The sequence below is a fragment of the Bipolaris victoriae genome (genome assembly GCF_000527765.1).
Source record: "Bipolaris victoriae FI3 unplaced genomic scaffold scaffold_0, whole genome shotgun sequence".
In the NCBI taxonomy this organism is placed as follows: domain Eukaryota; kingdom Fungi; phylum Ascomycota; class Dothideomycetes; order Pleosporales; family Pleosporaceae; genus Bipolaris; species Bipolaris victoriae.
Genome location: NW_014575392.1, coordinates 150,112 through 170,006, shown reverse-complemented (window position 1 = coordinate 170,006; position 19,895 = coordinate 150,112). Strand labels below are relative to the sequence as shown.

Here is a 19,895-nt window from a genome sequence, read left to right as displayed (position 1 = left end):
ACCCGCACGGTGGTGTCGTTTGGTTTTGCACAAGGAGAGCCTCGTGGCGCTCCCGCCCTCACCCATTGAAATCTATGACGAAAACATTTCAGCTGTGTTTCCATGTCACCTATAAGAATCCTATAGGGACAGATAAGCTCAGGGTGGCGTACTCTAGACGGAGAATTTCAGGCGGACGGAAGAATAGTAAGTTTAACTACTGTTACACCTTTTGCCCGGGCCGTCGCGTGGGGATGAACAAGCCGCTCCGGCGGGATGGGACATTTCTACTCCGACCCGCGATTTTGGCGTTTACCAAGACATGGCGCTGCACTATTGACAGTCAGACACGATATACCGTACTTCTACCGAAGGTGATTGGCGAATGAGCCGCTGGGTCGGGTACTGATCGTAAATCAGCATGATAGACGGAGGTCCAGGCCTTGAAGCATCTGATGCCGAACCCTGAAGAGCTCGGCAGCGAGAAAAGTGGCTCGTTAATACACCACCAACGAATGAGCGACTGGCATACTAATGCGGTGAGTGATCCGTAGCATGGTTAGTTGTCGAATCTCCTTGCAGCACCCCCGAATATCACCCCATCTTTTGAACGCTTGGGGGTACTTCGGTGCTTCTAGAACAGCAAGACCATCTCAATCCAAACCGTTCGCCGTTGGTATCTCGCTTGGAGATTTTACCTCAGTTTTTGTCCTGCACGCGGCTAAATGCCATGTGTTTGGGGTTGGCCATTATCTTCTGCAGTCGCCCCTGTCCTTGCTTGCATTGCAGGCCTGCTGGTTACTCAAGACACAGTATTGTGCAGCTATAATCTACGGCCTTACCCCGCCTAACCTCTGCAATCACCATCTACAATGGCCGAACCCAGCTCAATCGAAAAAGGCGCCTTCGTCAAGGGCTCATCCGTGTCTTCGCCTGGTTCGACGACCGAAGAAGTCTCTTTTGATCCCGCTGCTGAGCGCAAGCTTTTGCGAAAGCTCGACATCAGGATCTTGCCTGTACTATGGATCCTCTATCTTGTCAACTTCATCGACCGGTAGGATTTCTCTCTCATCTCTCACCTGCAAAACTAACTCAATTCTCCAGCGCCAACATTGGAAATGCGAAAATCGCGGGCATGGAGAAGGAGCTGAACCTCATCGGCCAGCGCTTCAACATCTGTGTGTGGGTCTTTAACCTTGGCTACCTTGTTGCTGGTATTCCGCTTCAAATTGCCTTCAAGCATTATGGGCCAAAATCCCTCTGTGTCATGATGTTCTTTTGGGGCATCACAGTCATCGGACAGGGAAATGTCAAGCGATGGGAAGAAATGGTTGTTTGCCGTCTGCTCACTGGCTTCGCTGAAGCGGCCTTCATCTCTGGCTGTGCCTATCTGATCGGCGCATACTACTCCAAGCGCGAGTATCTTACACGCTATGTCTACTTCCTTACGGCCGGTATCATCGCCGGTGCTATCAACGGATTTCTCTCGTCGTTGATCTCTAAGATGAGCGGTACTGCTGGCTATGCTGCATGGCGATGGTAAGTCGACTTTGCGCATGCATTTGAGCGGCAGTTACTAACTCGAAAAAGGATTTTTATCATCGAAGGTTGCATTACAGTCTTCATCAGCATCATCACCTGGCCATTTATTCCTCCGTTCCCGGAAGACTGCAACTTCTTGTCTCCTGAAGAAAAGGCTCTTATGCTTGCACGAGTGAAGGCTGATGGAGGCCATGTGTCTGACGATGAAATCACACTCAAGAAGGCTCTCGAGTACTTGAAAGACTGGAAGATATGGACTGGGTAAGCTAATCTCGTTCAATTGCTTGAACGCCAATACTGACAAACCGACAGTGTCGCAATGAACCTCGGAGTCACAGAAAACGCAAACTCGCTCGCCAACTTCCAGCCGACTATCCTCAAAGGCCTCGGCTACACTGCGATCCAGGCTCAAGTCCACACCATCCCCGTATACCTGGTCGGTGCTGCCTTCTCCGTCATCTTCGCTTATGCAAGTGAGCGTCTGCAGCGCCGCTACCTTTTTTACATCTTTGGCTGGGCGGTTCTCGCAGTTGGTCTCATCGTTGAGATTGCACACCCGCCAAACCCCAAGGTACGATATATGGGCATGTTCTTCATCGCATGCGGCTGCTACCTCGCCATGCCCATCTCCATCATCTGGGTCTCTATGAACTGCGGCAGCGGCTACAAGCGCGCCGTAGCCATCGCCGCAATCATCAACTTTGGCACCGCCGGCGCCTTCGTCAGCTCCAACGTTTTCCTCTTCAACGAAGCCCCCCGGTTCCGTACTGGTTTCAGCACTGGTCTCGGTCTAGCCTGCTTGGGTGCCATTGCCGCGACCATAACCTGGTACGGCTGCAAGAAGGAGAACAAGAGGCGCGACCAAAAGAGGCTCGAGTTGCCCGAGGTCTTGGATCAGAGCATGAAGGAGTTGGGCGACGAGCACCCAGACTTCCGCTTTGCCTTGTAGACAGTTTTTCCCAGAAATCAGTGTAGCTGGCTACTTATCATTAGATAATTATACTACCGCTCACCGCGGCAACACAACATAATAGACCTAGAATAGAGCATATAAATATATCAAGCAGATTGTGCTCCCCATGTTTGGGTCGCAATCTTGCGAAAATTGAATAAACTGAATCTTGAAAGATATTGATTGGAAGGGGCGAGACTCTTGATGTGCAGCAGTACTTGCATGGCGCTAAGACGGAACGCAGTCGCACGGTACACCCTTTGGACTCGCGCGAACCACTCATAAAAATGGCTCATGCACATCGTGCTGTACACATGTAATAAACCAGAGTAAGCACGGGGACTGGTTTCATCACGGCCGTACGCTATGTGTGCGATGTGGGCTATGCATAGTATGAAAACTGGAGGCTCCTGTGGATCTTGAAAGCATGTGTGGGGTGGTTGATGAATACGAAAACATGGGGATTTGTATTAAATAAAAAAAAAAAAAAAAAAAAAAAAAAAAACCCCCCGGTCAAATTATGCATTAAATAAAATTGGGGTATACACTGTGAAAATGCAAAACGTGCACCAAAAAATGGAAACTAGTCTCAGTAATCTACATAATATGTTGCCCAAATAGAAATGGTTGCGTAGTACTGTTGAGTATTGCACGGCCATCCTAGCCTGGCATTTTTTAGTCGTGTTTGGTGTACACTTTGACATATCTGATATGCTCGTTGCCCTGGGCATCTTCGTAGCGCTGACTGACGATTTTGTAGCCTCCGAGCTTTGGCCATAGCTTTGTCCAGCAGAACCAGTAGAATACACCCAGGAGTAGTACGCTGACACCGACAACGGGGAACACGTAGTAGGGGTAGCCTTCGGCATTCCAGTCGCCATCCGGTGGGATAAAGGGGACAATTGCGAGGAAGATATTTGCGGCCAAGTAGAGCAGAGCAATGGGAAGGTAGGTGTGCCATGGAGATTCCCAGCGCTCCGACTTGGAATAGTGGAGGTAGATGAGACCTGCCGTGACGAAACCGTTGATCCAGGCGCCAGGGTAGGTGTAAAGATCCGTGATAAAGTTGTATGCGGGTCCAGCGGGAGGAGCAACCAGAATGATGACGGTGATAAGCCAATGCAGGAACAAAGCAGTCGCAGGAGCGTTGAATGGCTTATTTGATGCCCAAAATCGGCTCCAAGGCAACAATCCTTCCTTTGCAAATTCCTGGTTCAAGCGAGCATGCGCAAAGCTGACTGCAAGAACATTACCCAGATTGCTGAGTGCGACGAAAGCTGGAAGACTGCGTGCTCCAGCGCTGTTACCAAAGACATTGCGGAAGAAGAGACCGGCGACAATGACTTCACTCTTTGCAAGGTCGGACTTGGGAATCGCGGCAAAGTAAGCTACGTTCGCAAGCACGTACAGAATCGTGGTTCCGCCAATAGCAAGAGGTGCGGACCAGCTAAGAGTCTTCTTGGGGTTCCTGACTTCTCCGAGGACATAGTTGGCGTTCTCCCAGCCCTTGTATGAGTAGATGATGCGAAGGAGTGCTTGACAGTATCCGTATGCGCCTCCTCCACCATATCCGTCGCCGACTTCCAGGCGGAATGCATTATCGAAGTTGTTCGGTTTCTCGATCTTCAGGTGACCGGCAAGGGCAGCGAAGCCAGAAAAGACAATGAACAAAAGGATGAAGACCTTGAATATTCCTAGGACGTTAAAAAGGCGGATACCCCATTTTGGCAAGACAGCATGGAGAGTGACCGAGAAGGTTACGCAGGCAATGGCAATACCACGCGCCGCCCAGCCATCAGGCGCTTCTGAACCAGATGCAAAAAGAACGTAACGGCCAAAAGCCAGCGAGTTTCCGGATGAAAATCCAAGAAGCAACATCTGCGCGGCCAAAACACATGTTGCCATGTACTTGGGATGGCGGTAAACGCGCTCGAGATAGTTCTTTTCGCCACCGGAGCGGGGGATTGCCAGTCCAAATTCTAGGAAGACGGAGAGTCCGCAAAAAGTAAGGATACCACCAATGATCCAGAGAAAAAGCGATACACCGACCGATCCCGTCACGGCGAAGATACCGGAAGGTGTTGAGAAGACTGATCACAGTTAGTTACATGCTGATATTGTGCGACTGGCTGTACTTACTTCCAGTGCCGATCATCTTGTTCAGAATGACAAACACCGTCGCCGTGTATCCCAGCTTCTGCGAATCATCGTAGACATAGGCATTGTCTTCTTGGACGCTACCGTCCTCGTACACCGGGGGTGAGGGCGAGGACGGTGAGTCCTCGTTGGTGTAATGCACCACCTTCGTTCCGTCGTCGTGCTCGATCGCCATGATTGGGGTTGAAGTGCAGCGACTATGCTTGCAGAGCAGAGCCCGCAAGTTAAATGCAAGGTTACATGGTGACGCGATAGTGTGGCTCAAGGATGCCACGCGAGATAGATTACGATTTTTTCTTTTCTATGTCGCAATCAACATAACAAGTGAGATTTTGGGGCGTGAATGTCTTGCGGTGCCAGGAGTCCGCTCGTTCCAAGACCCTGGATGGGGAAGGTGAGCCAATTCCATGGGTTCAAGTCTCTTGGTATACCTTCTCGGCCACACGCATCATCGAACCGTGCGATGTCGTGATTTCTGGGCACTATTAGCTTGTCGCGCTCACTTCTTGGCGTTAACGAACTGCTTTTAGCCACTCGTTATCGCAGTAGCGACTGCCTTAAGAGGGCTGTTCACCAACAAATGGCCATGTGCCAGGACGTCGGCGTGGCCGTTTAGCTATGATGGGCGCTGACGGTGCGAGGCGCGAACATCAGTCACATGCGACGCATTCTTGGCAGCTCATCGATCAGATATGTAACGTAGGATCGTGTTGAGACGTGCTGCTACCCTACGCCAGCTTGCAACAGGATTGTGGAAGCGGAGTGGTGTTGGTGTTTCGGTGGAGATGGAGATGGAGTCTGCACACCCTCTCGGTAAGCCTCCGAATTAGTCTCTCCAACACATTTATGGTTTCCGTCTGCAAGACTAGACATGCCGAGAAACCTGCCAGGACTAATCATGTGAAGTACCCACAGTAAGCTCAGCTCACACTTACACAAGGTGCGTGAACCTAGAAAAAGGTAATAGTGCATTTGATGCTAGCTCCTCGATGCATATGTAGACTAACAGACTCCCTTACTAGTACCTATTCCAAACACCTAGTTTTACTACCAGTTTACTCTCTGTTTTCTTGCTTCACCAGGCGACCAAGAGACGGCGCTCTCGCCCAGTACTGCGAGCGCATGGCTACTCGATACACACCGCTACCAATGCATCGGCTTTACTGCGACATAACAAAGTTCTACTGCTTACAGAACACCTGATGGAAATTTGCCTTGTAAGCACTAGTGCGCCATTCTGCCGCGACTCGGACTTCTCGACCGACCACGCAGTAAGATAGCTCATTTAGAAGAAACTCGACAATGTCACCGCGAAGCCGAAGCGATTAAACTCAAGGATATTCGCTTGACCCATGTCACACATCGTCTATGACTGGCCTGAAAACAGCTATCAAGTCTGACCGCTACCTGTGTTAGATTCGGGCGCACCGCAGTGTCGTTAAGCGCAGGTACCATAGAAGCTTACCCTAATGCTTGGACGACGCCACAAAAGGTTTCATGGCAATGCATGGTTTGCGTTCAATTTCTGACCATGATAGCAGCAGCCCGAATGTTTTCAAGTATTCGATACCTCGCATCATCAGTTCTTCATCAAACCATGAAATCGTTTTCCGGTTCTCCTATCATCTGGGCTCATTGGTGGATTATCTCCACCCTCCCTTCCCCAAACTTCCCCTGTTTTTCCGCATAGGCCATCCCCGCGTTTACGAACTTAGATCTACCGTAATAGCAGGTATTGGTCGGAAATTCAACTAGAGGATTACTTGCAGTTAGAGTCACTCCAAATTACCGGAACTATGATGATCAAACGGAACATGGTAAACCATGATAGCCGCAAGTATACGAGACCGAATTACTTTAAAAGGAACGCCAGCCAAGCCTCAAAGCGTACCACAGCAGATCGAATCTTGCAATGCAAACTCCCAAGATGCGATTGGCGATGATATTCGCTGGCTTCTTCCAGGTGTGTGCTGCCATACCAGCAGCCAACCGAAAAGCATGCCAGTATCCCACCCCAAAACCTCTCGACGGATGTCCACAAAACACGCTCCTCGTCGGAAAAGGAAGCAACTTCTCAACCATCCAATCCGCCGTCCTAAGCCTCCCACACGACGAAACCCCCTACAACATCCTCATCCTCCCCGGCACCTACACTGAACAAGTCAACATCACACGCCCCGGCCCCGTCTATCTCCTCGGCCAAACCGCGCAGCCAGAAACGCGAACTAAAAACACCGTCAACATCCTCTGGCACAACGCCACGGGCGCCGGTCTCTCGACCCTCGACAACGCCTACACCTCGGTCCTAACCGTCGCCCCAACCTTCAACGCCAGCCTCACCGGCACAGGCCCCACGGGCTTCCCCGTCCCCGCAACCACCCCATTCGGCAACACCGACTTCCGCGCCTACAACCTAAACTTCACAAACGACTACCTACCCTATGCCGCGGGCCCTTCCCTGGCAATCTCCGTCAGCTACGCAAACAGTGGTTTTTACTACTGCGCATTCCATTCCTACCAAGATACACTGTACATTGGCAAACTCGGCAACGCATACATCTACGACTCTGAAATCGCGGGCCAGACTGATTTCCTGTACGGGTTTGGTACCGCGTGGATCCAGTCTAGTCTCCTTACGCTACGCGGCTGCGGCGGCGGGATTACGGCGTGGAAGGGGACGAACACGACGTTTGAGAATCGGTACGGGGTGTATATCCACGATTCGCAGCTCAGAAAAGAAAACGATACGCTAGCTATCCAGGGCAAGTGCGCCTTGGGACGGCCCTGGAATGCGCTGCACCGGTCTCTCTTTGCGAATTGCGACATGGATGATTCGGTATTGCCGGCGGGGTACATACGGTGGAGTACGGGGGATCCGCGTGTGGGCGTTAATACGACCATGGCCGAGTATAAGAGTTATGGGCCGGGGTGGAATGAGACAGCACGGAGGCAGAGTAATGTTACTGTTGTGCTTGGGGAGAGGGAGTATAGGGATTATAAGAGGGTGGAGACGGTGTTTCAGTATCCGTTTTCGGGCGAGTTTGGGAATACCGAGTGGATTGATCGGAGTCCGGGGCGGTAAGATGGGAAATGGTCTTGGGATGTATATATGATAGGACAACGCATGAGCAAGGACTAGCAATGTAAGATCAATAGTAGCATTTTTCTCACATACTAGTAATACGCCACCTCAAGCTTCTTTAGAGACGTTCTTGACATCCTTCCATTTGAGTCCTTCAGGCAAAATCTTCCACTGCCGCTCCTCATCAAGCAGCGCCTCCATCTTCCCCCATTCCTCTCTAATCAGCGTAACCTTCTCCTTGTTTCTCGGCGTAATACTAGCTGGGAACGGCTTCGGCTGAGAAAGCGTTCCCTCTGTCAGATCTTCCGGATCTGGAATGATATCTTCGCCAGCTTCATTGTGGGCAGGGCGGAAGTCAAAGGCCCATAGGAGGCGCGATATGGCCAGGAACAAGGACCGTTCGGCAACATGCATGCCCTGGCACACGCGGCGTCCGGCGCCGAAGCCAAAGTGATCGCGCTTTGTGGGATCGGGATTGTTTGCTGATTCTGCGGCGGTTGACTGGTCGTGTATGTAGCGTGTTGGGTCGAAGCGGCGGGGGTCGGGATGCCGTTTGGGGTCGTTGTGAATGGCCCAGCTGTTTGGTAGGACACCTGCACCTTTTGGAATCGTATACCCCATGTATTCATCATCGCGGATTAGTCCGTGGGGTGCCCCTGAAATGACGGTTGGCATCCATCGTAAGGTCTCCTTGATGCAGCCGTGGATATACGGTAGATTTGGCCAGTCCTCGATTGTAGGAAGGCGATGGCTGCACACGCGATCAAGTTCTTCCTGCGCAGCTTTTGCTACCTCGGGAAACAAAATCATGGCTTGGGTGACTGTGATATGTTAGTTTGAGATCTGGGGTATGGAGAGAGCCCGTACAACTAACGAGCTCTGCTGCCGTTGTGTCGGAGCCAGCTTCAAGTATCGAACCGCTGATATATGCAGCGAGCTCATCTGAGATATTCTCTTCTTCTTGGGCGCGCACTAGATCTACGCAGAAACATGGTTTCGCAGTTCCAATCTTGATAGCCTTCTTGACGTCTAGCCAGAGTCCAACAAATAATTCGCTCGATTTCTCATGTAGCTGCTTGGCGTGTCTCCTCTCAGAAAGCACAGCATCCGGCAGTGATCGTAGTACGGGGTATAGATCAAGCAGTGCTGCAGATGTTTTACCATGTACCTGAGAGAACTTTTCGATTCCCTGTAGTAGCGTCAGTAACAGTTGCACTATTATATGTACAACTTACCCAGAAGAGTTGCTTCAGTTTGGGATCATCAATGCTGGGAGTCCGAAACCCAAATACCATTTGCGTTGTCAGACTGTGCGTGTAGCGTCGAAGGTGATCGATGAACAACTCTGGCATATCCAGTAGCTCAACAAGTAAAGCCTTGCTCTCAAGGTCTTGATACGGCACGTAAGACTTTGTAGCCGTGATGTTGAGATTATTGTGTACGATCTTGCGGATCATGCGCCATGGATCGCCATAAGGCTGAGTATGTCAGCATTTCTGACATTAGAATAAATGTTTAACATACCATCAGTGCGAAACGAAGACCCCCACTTGCTACTTGAGCAAGATAATGGTCAGGGCGTGACGAGTAGATTGCGCTCCTTTTATCTAGAAGATCCTTGACAGCTTGATCCGACGCAAGAACGATCAAAGTCCATGTACCAAGCATGAGCGAATAAACCGGTCCATATTCCTCCGCCCACTTCTTGAATTGCAGATGAGTTTTTTCCTTTGGCATGAGATGGAGGTTGCCGATAAGTGGTAGAGTCGGGGGTCCTGGCGGATACCCCTTTGGCCTTTGACCAACCTTACTTAGCCGATAAACGGCTGCAGCGAGTAGAGCCGCGAATATCGCATAGATTGCAGCAGCCATTGCGATGGATGACAGAGTCTGGGAGGTGCATCCAGACGCTGTGAAGGAGCCTGGAGAAGCAGTGCAGCAAGAAACTCTGGTTATATCATGATTTTCGTATCACAACCCTTCCTTCAATGGCGGGGTCAATGGTAGCGCCGAGACTGCATCACTGCCCAAAATAGACAAAGTTGCTGAAGTTGAGTGTGGAGATGTGGAGTGTAAGCATTGGCGGGCAGGGTATTGCTACTTACTCAGCTCGCCTACGTTCGTAGGCTCGCACTTGGCTGCTCTAATGCGCCTAGTAAGATGGGAGCTGAGCATGTAGAACTTCGTCATGAATCGTGTTACGTCGAGTTCTCTTGTGATTGCCTCAAATCTTTCAATTGGCGTAATGGCAAATCTAACATGGGGTGAGGTACCCTTCCGCGGAGTTGCAGTTGTAGGAGCCGTGAACATTTCTCACCACCATCTCCACTTACGTGATTTGCATATGAGAGTATGGCCAAGAAAGTACAGATAACGAGATGCGGTGCGTAAGACCGATAGTGAGATAGTAGGCAGCAGCAATGCTAATATTGAGCTTACGCCAAGCCTTCGAATTGAAGCAAACATGAGAAATCACACGCGCAATTGTTTTTTTGACTCAGCAGGAAACCCGATTGACGACCTCCTTCGCAAAGCGCAGCATCAACAAAGGTGACGAGGACATAATAAATGTCAAGATTAGAGATTACAAATTACGAAGAGTAGTAAAGACAAGAGCATGGGGTATTTGCTGACCAAAAATGAGAACACGATGTGACACAAGTCTCTGCTAATTGGTATAATATTCAATTCTCCGCGGCTTGATTCACCTGCCTTCTCGCCAACCATTGCCCCTTTTATCCTCATATGCAAAGTCAGAGAGAAACAAGGGGGGTATTCAAGCGCCCAAGGAATGAGTGAAACCAGAAAAGAAAAAGAAAAGACATTAGCCAGGTACCAGCTGCAAGCTTCTTGCGTCACCCAAAAGAAGCAAGCAAAAAACGGTCATGCATTGGTTTAGAAAAAAAAGCATGTCCATGTCTTGGCAAAAAAGAGAGATTGGCATGGCACATCAAATGCCGGGGTAGTAAACAAAGGTATCAAAACGGGAAGGGAATAATTACAAGACCAAAAGTCCCAAAACAGCAATGACAATGGCGCACACAGAGCCACTCATACGAGAGAGACCTGGTTGAACCGTTGTCGCCGCACCCGTAGAACCAGTGCTACTTCCACCCTGGACAAAGGCGCCTCCGCCAGACGAGCTTCCGCCACTGCTTCCCGCTGCCGCATCCGTAGGCTGCGCGTTGGCACCTGGTGCAGTTGGGCCAACCGTCTCACCAGCATCGTGTCCCGCGCCGCCTCCAGGGTTGCCACCGGGTACCATTGCCACGGATGCCGATGGTTGGGCGCTGCTCCCGCTCTTTACCGCCTCGCCTGGGTCCTCGCCAGTACCCATGAGGGAGCCCAGGATAACCTCGTCGTCGGTAATGGCAACCGTGTTGTTGGTTCCGGCCTTATCCGTGTACTTGTACGTCTTCTTTCCCTTGATCTGCGCCTGTGGCGGGGGGTCGTAGCACTCGATTGTGACTTCGGAAAAGCGGGCTGCGTAGTAACCGTTGACCATGTATGGGCTGTTCCAGTCAATCTCACCACCTGCCCAATCAACGGTACCTTTGGCATTGGTGGGGAGACCGGCGGGCCAGAGGGAGAGCATGACGCGGGCAGGGGTTTGCGGGTAGTCGAATCGGCCCGCAGTGCTGTTCCATGTATCGCTGCGTTCGAGCTTGCGCAATTCTTTGTCATCGACGGACCAAGTGAGTGTGTCTTCTGTCCAGTCGATACAGTACTTGTGCTCCTTCTCGACTGCGTTGCCATTGGGGACTGTCAGGTTTTTGCCATTGGTGTCTGGTATTTGTTAGTTTCATTTTGCGAAGTCGAACAAAAGGCAAAGGGGAAAACTCACAGACTGTCACGCCCTGGGAGTAATAGTTTGATTGGACGTTGTTGATGTCGGCACCCACCCACTCAAAATCAATTTCATCTTTGACGTCCGACATGAGAATGAAGGCAGTCACGACACCTTTGCCCTGTGCACTGCTGACCTTTGAGCAGATCTTGCCGTACCAGACATAGTGGGTAGATGCCAACAGTGTTCCACTTGATCCTTGAGCCATGGTCAAGAGCGTCGCCTTGCTGCCCGTAGCAGGATCAGTGTATGGGGTAGGGTCGCCTTGCGACTGCCAGTTGATCTTGGAGGCATCGCCAAGGTAATTTTCAATACGTTGAACGTCGTTGAGGCTGTCGAGCGAATAGGTTCCGGGCTTGCATACAGGGCCGGGGACGCAAGAGTCAAAGGTATTCGACATAAGCGGGTCGCATCCACCAAGGCAGAAAGCGCCGACACCGCAATCGCCATAGACTGCATGGCTGTTAGCATGCAATCGCTTAGTTTGTAGAATTGAAGCACGCACGCGAGCAGCAGGGCGTTTCTTTTGGGCAATGGCTATCCTTTGTGCATTTGGCACCGGCTGCGTTGGCGAAGCCTGCAAACGCAGCAGCAGCAATTGCGGCAGAGACGACGGCTCGGACCATGATTCCGATTCCCTTGTGCAGTTGTCGATATGGTAATGGTAAGCTGACGCGCAGTGGAGTCGGACCGCGGTCAAAAGGCTATCGCAAATGTTCGCGGGGAACGCTTTGCCAGGGTTTTGGCGATGACGACCGTAAGCACGATGGCGATCCGCGTGAAGGCCCGTTCCGAGAGCAAAAGGTGTGGAGAGGAATACGACGATTAATTAGTGCCCTGACTACTATCCTATGGCCCCGTCTCGAGTAGCGAGCGTTGGTGGCAGATGCAAAAAAGAAAGAAAGCACAACGGCGGGTTGGTAAAGCGAGAGTGGTCCCGAGGGGGGGAGAGGAGTAGAGAACGGGCATGAATGGGCGGCCAGCTTCCTCTTGAAGAAGGAAGGGGTTACTCTGGGGTACGAGGTGGCGCATCAATATGGAATTGCGCCATGCCCCTTGCGGCCTCTGACTAGCCGCTTGAGTCGGCCGATGAATCCCTTGAGTGTTAGCGACCCAGCCGTCCACGCCAGCAGCCCGTCCCAGGCCCTCGATGCTGCCAATGGCGAGCGGCGCGTTTCGTCTTTTGCGCTGATGACTTGCCTTGGACACGGCATGTTACATACCGGCGGATTTCAACGTCTTCGTGCTACCGTGTCATTGCCGCCCTGCATTGGTTCTCTCGCTGCAGATACTGACTGCCCACAGTACCACTAGCGCCTTCACAATCGATACGCCCTATGTTTGGAACACCCTGCAGCAACCACCCGACCCGCTCCACCTGCATCCCTGCCATCACGCTTGAAGGACCAGGCCTTCGACTTCTAGACGACGTCACTACGAGTAACCCAGGGTGCGGTTGCGCCCATCGTGAGACCTCATTTCAGTTTTTTTTTCGCGTGTTGAGTTTCTGTCTCTTGGCCGGATCTTGGTCGAAACCGAGCACGTGCTCAGCCGAGGAGCGCGTGCGTGTGCGTGATATATCCTCCACCCCATGACCAGCAAACCTTGCATACATGCAATAGCGCTGCCATGCAAGCACCCCAACGCCGTCTCTTCGGCATATTTGACACATTGCCACTAATCACGCTAAAGTTTCGAAACAGAAACAGCAATCGGCTCACATGCCGCACTTGTTACAAAAAACGAAGCCGCCTCAATACACTACGACTTAGCTACTTACCCCTAGGCCATGTTTTCATCGTTGCGCCCATGTCACTACTCGAATACTACCAAGTCTACTGTAGTATCCTCCAAGACTGGATTCATATTTGGGGCTTCCAGCACCACACTAAATGCGTATTCCCCGCACTTCATCCCCGTGCTCTTGGTGGACCAAAATACCCGGATTAAAACTGACCCCACCCAAATAGCGCACCCTCAATACGATGCAACTACCAGCTAGTATTGTACAACTAGACGGGCTTTCTTCTTGTAGTATATTAATCTGCATGTAAGCTTTTAGCACTTTAGTATATAGGACTAACTTTCCAAGTACGTGGTAGTAAAGGTAGCTAACTGCAAACAGCGGCTTTATTTCGATTGGGCTTACTTTTCATCACAGTATTTTACTTAGTCCACCAAGTCCCCATGTACTTGGCTCAAGAATCCACTGCGGGGAATACAGTGGCTCTCCTTGACCGGGGTTGAGGCATTGACCCAAGCCTATCCCACCCTGGTTTATTGGTAGCGGGAGATCAGATAAACATGAAAAAGAATAGTACACTTCTGTGGGAATTGGTGCTGCCATTGATCTGTGTCTTGCTTTGGCAGTTGGGTACCTAAGAAAATGAAGAAGAATTATCTGAAAGACAAAGTAGGTTTAACAATGCGATATGTGACTTCATTGCAATGAATTGTCTGCGGAATGAGTGCGAGAAGTTATAGTAACACATGAGCGGAAGGAGTTGCAAGTGGCTGTTTGGCTGAAGAAGACAATGGGTATACCTGGCTACATAATGAGCTTACCGGCCACCAATTGAGGAACTAATCCGCAAAGTATTGGATTCATGGACTATCTAAAAAAGGAGAAGTCCTAAAACATTCATTCGTGTATTCTGAAACCTGACGATAGTATACATTGAGTAGAAAGGGATATCCCACTGCCTGTCTACACACGGCAAGCTGATAGTCACATGACATAGGTTACCTTGGCGGCGCTGGTCTTAATGGGACGCATAGTACATATCAAGATCAAGACAATTAAAATGAGAACACCTATACGAACTTTCGATGGACGACATGTCCCATGTCCTACTCTCGCTCAAAGCACGTGACCGTATCATTCATAGCCACAACAGTAGCCTCCATCAACGTACACTTGCCACTCATTAGATGTGAGCCATCGAACCATGCACAATGAATCGCCGTATGTGAAAATCATCGCACTGGGGCCATACCGGCCCCTGTTCGGCAACCCCAAAATGTCTCGCCAGTCAGCCTCGGTACTTTGCCTGCGCTTATCCCTTCCTGAACTTGCTCTACCCACGACTCTCACCCCAGATTCAAACTCCAAGATCGACGCGTTGACTCTCCACACCACAATCCTGAATGTCGTACCTCCTCCACGGCAGCACATCTTATACTGGAATGGGCTGGGTCGACCTGGTACCCCGCTGCGGTCGTATCTACATTGGCGGCTTATACGCTTTGTACCAGACCGACCTCATCGAAGCAGCGGGCATAACACACGTACTATCGGTCATCGACTACGACGCATTGCTCCAAGAGAAATTCCGGCACCTGAGACATTTCCATATCCATGCCGAGGATCATCCCAACACCAATCTCTTGCAGTTTTTCGAGGGTGGTGTCAAATACATCGATGAGGCGCTAACCTCTTCCCCGCTGACTCCTGGCAAGCCTCAAGCCGCGGATGCTAAGATCTCACCCTCAAAAGGGGGGAATGTCGCGTCCGGGGGTGGCGTATTCGTGCACTGTGCAATGGGCAAGTCACGGTCCGCCACTCTTGTCTGCGCGTACTTGATTTGGAAATACAACATCTCCCCTGAAGCGGCGTTGGAGCAATTATGCGAGGGAAGGCCGATTTGCGATCCGAATCCTGGTTTCAAAGAGCAGTTGGAGGTTTGGAGCGCAATGTGCCGTGCTGGAAGTGCGGAAGAGAAGAGGAGGATATATGAGCGCTGGGAAAAGGATCGGTTTACTGGTGAAGTATGGGATTGGGAGACTCGAGTGAAGGAACAGGAAAGCAAGAAAGCCATGAGTCTTCAAGCTTCGAAGCTTTAGGCATTGATGAATTACACATTGTATGGATGGGCTAAGAAAAGAACGAAGGTGTCCCATCGACTCGGGCTCATGCTTTGAATGACCTTGCAACTTTGTTCTTTGGACGGAAACAGGGCAACCACTCTTTCAGAGCCTTTTTGAAAAGATCCCGGCTGGTGACTGAATCGGGGACGATAGTGAAACCAAGTCCCGGTGTGTTGAAATCAGACGCATGGACCCCACCTTTTACCACCTTACCAAACACCTTATCTTTCCCAGTACTCACTCCGCATTTGGGAATATCCTGCGTAATCTCGATTTTTGGAGCGTTGGGCTGTTGAGATAGAGGACCGGTAGGAAGCCAAGGATCGAATTCTCCACCTGACCAGTATGTGTTTGAAGGGCGTATATACCATCCTCCCAAGGCCTCGTTGAATTCCTGCACCTTGGGCCACTCTGGGAATACAGAAGGCGGTGGGTAGTTGAAAAGTTGATGACAGCTATCGTGCACTAGCTTTAGACTGACATACTTGGAAGCCAACTGGTGAGGCCCAATATTGGCGGATTGAAAGTACCCTGTGTTTGGTCAGTACTAGCTAAGAATATCGAGGAGACAGCTGTGACATACCCCATTCAGTGCAAGCCTGCCACCTCCAGGAAACATAGTTAGGGTCTACCGTCTGATCATCAGACGAGCAATTGTTTGAACTTGTCCCATTGTTTGCGCATTGCGCATTGGCCGCAGCGTTGAGATTCCCGCGGTAGACAGCCCACTTGTCCACCACCGATTTGACACCCTTGGTCGGTGCCCAGCCATCCTTTGGTGCCGTCCGGTTTGTCCTAGGATCCGTCTCCAGCATATCACAGAATTTCCGGAGGGAGAAACTGTGGCCGTTCATGCCGTATCTCTGCCAGTCGTTATACAAATCCTCCAATGCCCAGACGAAATCCGAATTCGAGGCGTTACCATTGCCAACACCGAGAAATTGTTCTTTGAGTTTGGCAGTAGCTTGCGGGTTCGTGTCCATGATGTGGTCTATATATTGGATCGCAGCGTGTATGTCCTGACTACAGTTCCCAAAGCCGTAGTAGTTCATTCCAGCCCATATTGCATCGAAATAAGAACTCAAATCGACCATGCCCTCAACGGTAGGTGACGCGGCCCAGGATGCATAGATGCTATCTGGGTATTTGTTGCGCACCCAAGCAGCTCTTCCTCCTGAGTACGAGGCGCCAATGAAAACCCACGGCGTGTGATCGGCAGAGAGTGTCGCATTGATATAAGGCAAGCTGAACTGCTTCGCAAAAGCGTCAACATCCGCAAGTGCCTGTTCAACAGTTAAGTATTTGAAGCGGTCCAGTGACGTATCGTTGTGAAATCCTGCGGGTACCGACTTGCCATACATTCGGTGTTCCCAGGCAATGCCGATGCCATTGAATTCTTCTACAATCTGGTGGAAGAAGCTACGTGGGTCGCTTGGAAAGAATACGCTGCCTGGCTCAGCATCGCTTTCACCAGTGTCATAGATGAAAACGGGACCGCCTGGTTTGTACTTTTCCGAATAGACCCAGTATCTGTTGGGAAATGTACCTGCGTCCGGTCCAAAGTGATTAAGAGGGAGTTCGACAGTCCTCGCATCGACTGGTGGAGGTTGAGTGTCTCGTGAATTAACGGATTTGGAACTTCCAGTGCCCAAATCAAGGCCCATGTAGGCCAAAGGGGCCCTGGTCTGCATGCGTACTCCCCAAGCATTTGTCCCTTGCCCCAGCGCAAGCATGAGCGCCGCTGTCGATGCCAAAGACCGCATTTTTTTTTCCGATAAGGTTTCCTAAACGAGTGAAAGAATTAAACAAAGCGAACCAATTCGTCCGATAGTAAATAACGAGTGGAATCGAATCCTCACAGACCCGGCGCAGATCTCCAAACACCGCGACAAAAGAGCGATCGTCTAAGAAAAGCAAAAAGGGCGACTCCACCTTACATATAGATCGCAGAGGGAAGACTGCAACCTCAGTTCACTCCTATTTCAATTCCCGAATCGGAAACGAACTCTCACATAAGCCCTAGTAGTACAATTGCGCTGACGCCCGCCATCTTCCGGGCAAAGCCGCAAAGGGTCCTCCATCTTCCACCCTGCACTGACAATCAACATGCCTTGAAATCGAAATGCAAGGACTACGTATGGTCGCAGGCTGAAATTATGTATCCAGCCCATTGGTTAAAAGGTGGTACAGGTCGCGGTGGTGGGTAAGAACTATCTTACACGCCGAATAGCATCCGTTGAAATTGCCAATAATAACATGTCATTTTTCGCCAGTGAACGGCAGGAAGAGCTATCCCGTGTAGATCTGAATCATCATCTTCGCGTCTGTAGATACGTACGAGGATTCCCCCGGTAAGCGCAGTAGATCGCTGACATGCATTACGAAGTAAAGTTTGCTAGCATTGGTTGCGGATGCGAGATCTTGGCTACGCGCCTTGCAAAGCTTATTTTGCAATGCGGCTCGAGCATAGATGGATGCTAAGCTTGCTGTTGGAAGTGCAGATTAACGTCTGGTGATCTCTGGCTTGCCAGGGTAGATATGTATATACGAGTGCCGAAACTTCTGACATCTGCATAAAGAATACTGAGAGGTATCAAAGTATCTATAGGTGCTGTGGGGGATTCGTGAACAAACAGCATATGCCATTAGAAGGAGTTGAGCCAATAGCGCCACTGCATCCATCTCTGTCGTAGGACCCAAATCCCCAAAGTCAACGCTGTTAGGGGTATCGCAAATGCCCAATAAACCCAGAACCTCTCCGATACTGACCACTTGCCTGCCTTGTCATCTTGAGGCGGCGTGTAATTGAAAAAGCTCATGCTAAAAACAGCCTATGTATGGTTAGCTAATATTTGCCATTGGCGTTGAGAACTCCCACAGAAATAAATGTCGGCGGCAGGAAGAACATGGTAACTACAGCGATAGTTCTCATCGCACCGCTGTCTTCTTTTGCTGCTGCCCCGAGTTCCTTCATGATCTGACTGTCACGCTGTGTGGCCATGTTGAAAGCCTGACAACACGTTAGTAACATCGTTTTTAAAGAAGAAATATCCATGCCTTACATATACATTCTCATTTTGCACCCTCTCTTTGTTTGATTGGGCTCGTAGGTGAAGGTTTCGAAGCATGCGAACCTGGAAGTCGAGTCGTTTGTTGATCGACTCAGCTAAATCTTGTACATCGCACGGCATCGACGGTGATCGCATCGATTGGCTTGCGATTTCGTGCTGGATGCTACTTAGAGTATTAAGTGCCGCCTCAAGAGTCTCTGACGAGTGGATGGCGTGTCTCGTTGCTTCGTAAAGCAATTCAGATTGGGTTATGCCGCGAGTTGAATGCGTACGATTCTAAGATATGTTGTGTTAACCCTAGGCGTAACATTCGTAGAGACAATGTAGCTTACCTTTTCGGCTTGTCGCACGATATCTCGCATCGACCATACCGATTGATCGTACTTTATAATAAGAACCTCTATCAGTGGTACAAGCAAGCAGCCAGGCTGTGATCCTTGTATATCAGGCCATATTTGTTGTAGCTTTTCTTGCAGACAGCTTCTGAATGAAGCATCTACTCCCAAGCACAAAATGGAGCAGCTCTTCGAATCCCACCGGTAACAAAATGTCATCTCATGCCAGTGATAGCGCATACCGCTGCTGTCATCAATGATCTTGATTTCTACGCGGAACCACATGTCTGTGAGAAGTCAGTTGAGTTGGTGCCTAATTTAACTTGCCCTCACAGCATGATTCGCGCTGGCCATTTTGACCTCGCGATTCCTTGAAAGCAAAGAACCCATTGGAGCGCCTATATGTGACGGCCAGGAGATACTGGGGTATTTGAAAATATCGAATCAGCTCCGACTGCAATTTTCCGCTGCCACTGTAGGAAAATGGATCGTCCTGTATAAAACTGGGATCTGGTCAATGTCGATCGTAACTTTCTGGGAGAACGACAAAGTACAGATACTGTTTTTCGGGGTCATCTTGATCCTATTCAAGTGTTTAGCGTGGTATACAGGAGCGCAAAAGAAGTATCATACGCGGAGACAGTGATCCAATCGTTCAGTATGTGAGTTCCAGCATCCGGCGGCTAGGCAACAGTCAATTCATTTCTTATAAAGTATAAGGAACACTCTCACATAATCTCATTAAATCAATCGTATTCATTGGAGGCCCACGAGAGTTTGACATGCTTGCGGAGAACATGAAGATAGAATGCCACTTGCTCCAGTCAACCTGTTATAAATATGCCAAGGCCAGCTGATGGGCTATGCCACCACGAAGCGCCATACCAGCGAATGCGCAAAAGATGGTAGATGCATGGGAAAACCGGTCAGTTATGGATGCGCATCCATGGTGTGCGAGGCTGCCCAATGAACGACTCGGTAGTCTTCTTCGCCTGCTAGCGCTGATGGCGCAGCTATCCTTACTACCAACCACAGCCTCGGTGGCCATGTCGCCTTCTGCATC

The 19,895-nt window shown here is 50.3% G+C and overlaps 8 protein-coding genes across 8 annotated transcripts; 3 read left to right on the top strand and 5 right to left on the bottom strand.

The window, feature by feature from the left end:
* Positions 1-851: 851 nt before the first annotated feature.
* COCVIDRAFT_83609 (hypothetical protein) lies at positions 852-2,470 on the top strand (the record flags this gene model as incomplete). The annotated part of the gene is made up of 4 exons (XM_014707195.1): positions 852-1,033; positions 1,084-1,518; positions 1,570-1,782; positions 1,834-2,470. 4 exons carry the CDS (start codon positions 852-854, stop codon positions 2,468-2,470), a joined length of 1,467 nt encoding a protein of 488 aa, XP_014562681.1.
* Positions 2,471-3,148: 678 nt separating this feature from the next.
* Positions 3,149-4,805, bottom strand: COCVIDRAFT_21449 (hypothetical protein; the record flags this gene model as incomplete). The annotated part of the gene is made up of 2 exons (XM_014707037.1): positions 3,149-4,563; positions 4,613-4,805. 2 exons carry the CDS (start codon positions 4,803-4,805, stop codon positions 3,149-3,151), a joined length of 1,608 nt encoding a protein of 535 aa, XP_014562523.1.
* Positions 4,806-6,557: 1,752 nt separating this feature from the next.
* Positions 6,558-7,712, top strand: COCVIDRAFT_32458 (carbohydrate esterase family 8 protein; the record flags this gene model as incomplete). The annotated part of the gene is made up of 1 exon (XM_014707109.1): positions 6,558-7,712. The coding sequence occupies one exon, from the start codon at positions 6,558-6,560 to the stop codon at positions 7,710-7,712; it is 1,155 nt and encodes a 384-aa protein (XP_014562595.1).
* Positions 7,713-7,820: 108 nt separating this feature from the next.
* On the bottom strand, positions 7,821-9,449 carry COCVIDRAFT_83121 (hypothetical protein; the record flags this gene model as incomplete). The annotated part of the gene is made up of 4 exons (XM_014707194.1): positions 7,821-8,533; positions 8,580-8,901; positions 8,948-9,190; positions 9,237-9,449. The coding sequence occupies 4 exons, from the start codon at positions 9,447-9,449 to the stop codon at positions 7,821-7,823; spliced, it is 1,491 nt and encodes a 496-aa protein (XP_014562680.1).
* Positions 9,450-10,710: 1,261 nt separating this feature from the next.
* COCVIDRAFT_83409 (glycoside hydrolase family 16 protein) lies at positions 10,711-12,185 on the bottom strand (the record flags this gene model as incomplete). The annotated part of the gene is made up of 3 exons (XM_014707193.1): positions 10,711-11,498; positions 11,557-12,012; positions 12,065-12,185. 3 exons carry the CDS (start codon positions 12,183-12,185, stop codon positions 10,711-10,713), a joined length of 1,365 nt encoding a protein of 454 aa, XP_014562679.1.
* Positions 12,186-14,706: 2,521 nt separating this feature from the next.
* COCVIDRAFT_83486 (hypothetical protein) lies at positions 14,707-15,402 on the top strand (the record flags this gene model as incomplete). Its single annotated transcript, XM_014707192.1, has 1 exon — positions 14,707-15,402. The coding sequence occupies one exon, from the start codon at positions 14,707-14,709 to the stop codon at positions 15,400-15,402; it is 696 nt and encodes a 231-aa protein (XP_014562678.1).
* A 67-nt stretch (positions 15,403-15,469) lies between these two features.
* COCVIDRAFT_83483 (hypothetical protein) lies at positions 15,470-17,090 on the bottom strand (the record flags this gene model as incomplete). The annotated part of the gene is made up of 2 exons (XM_014707191.1): positions 15,470-15,957; positions 16,010-17,090. 2 exons carry the CDS (start codon positions 17,088-17,090, stop codon positions 15,470-15,472), a joined length of 1,569 nt encoding a protein of 522 aa, XP_014562677.1.
* Positions 17,091-18,071: 981 nt separating this feature from the next.
* On the bottom strand, positions 18,072-19,616 carry COCVIDRAFT_21443 (hypothetical protein; the record flags this gene model as incomplete). Its single annotated transcript, XM_014707036.1, has 8 exons — positions 18,072-18,257; positions 18,305-18,436; positions 18,489-18,773; positions 18,830-19,119; positions 19,166-19,335; positions 19,387-19,415; positions 19,466-19,515; positions 19,565-19,616. 8 exons carry the CDS (start codon positions 19,614-19,616, stop codon positions 18,072-18,074), a joined length of 1,194 nt encoding a protein of 397 aa, XP_014562522.1.
* Positions 19,617-19,895: the final 279 nt, after the last annotated feature.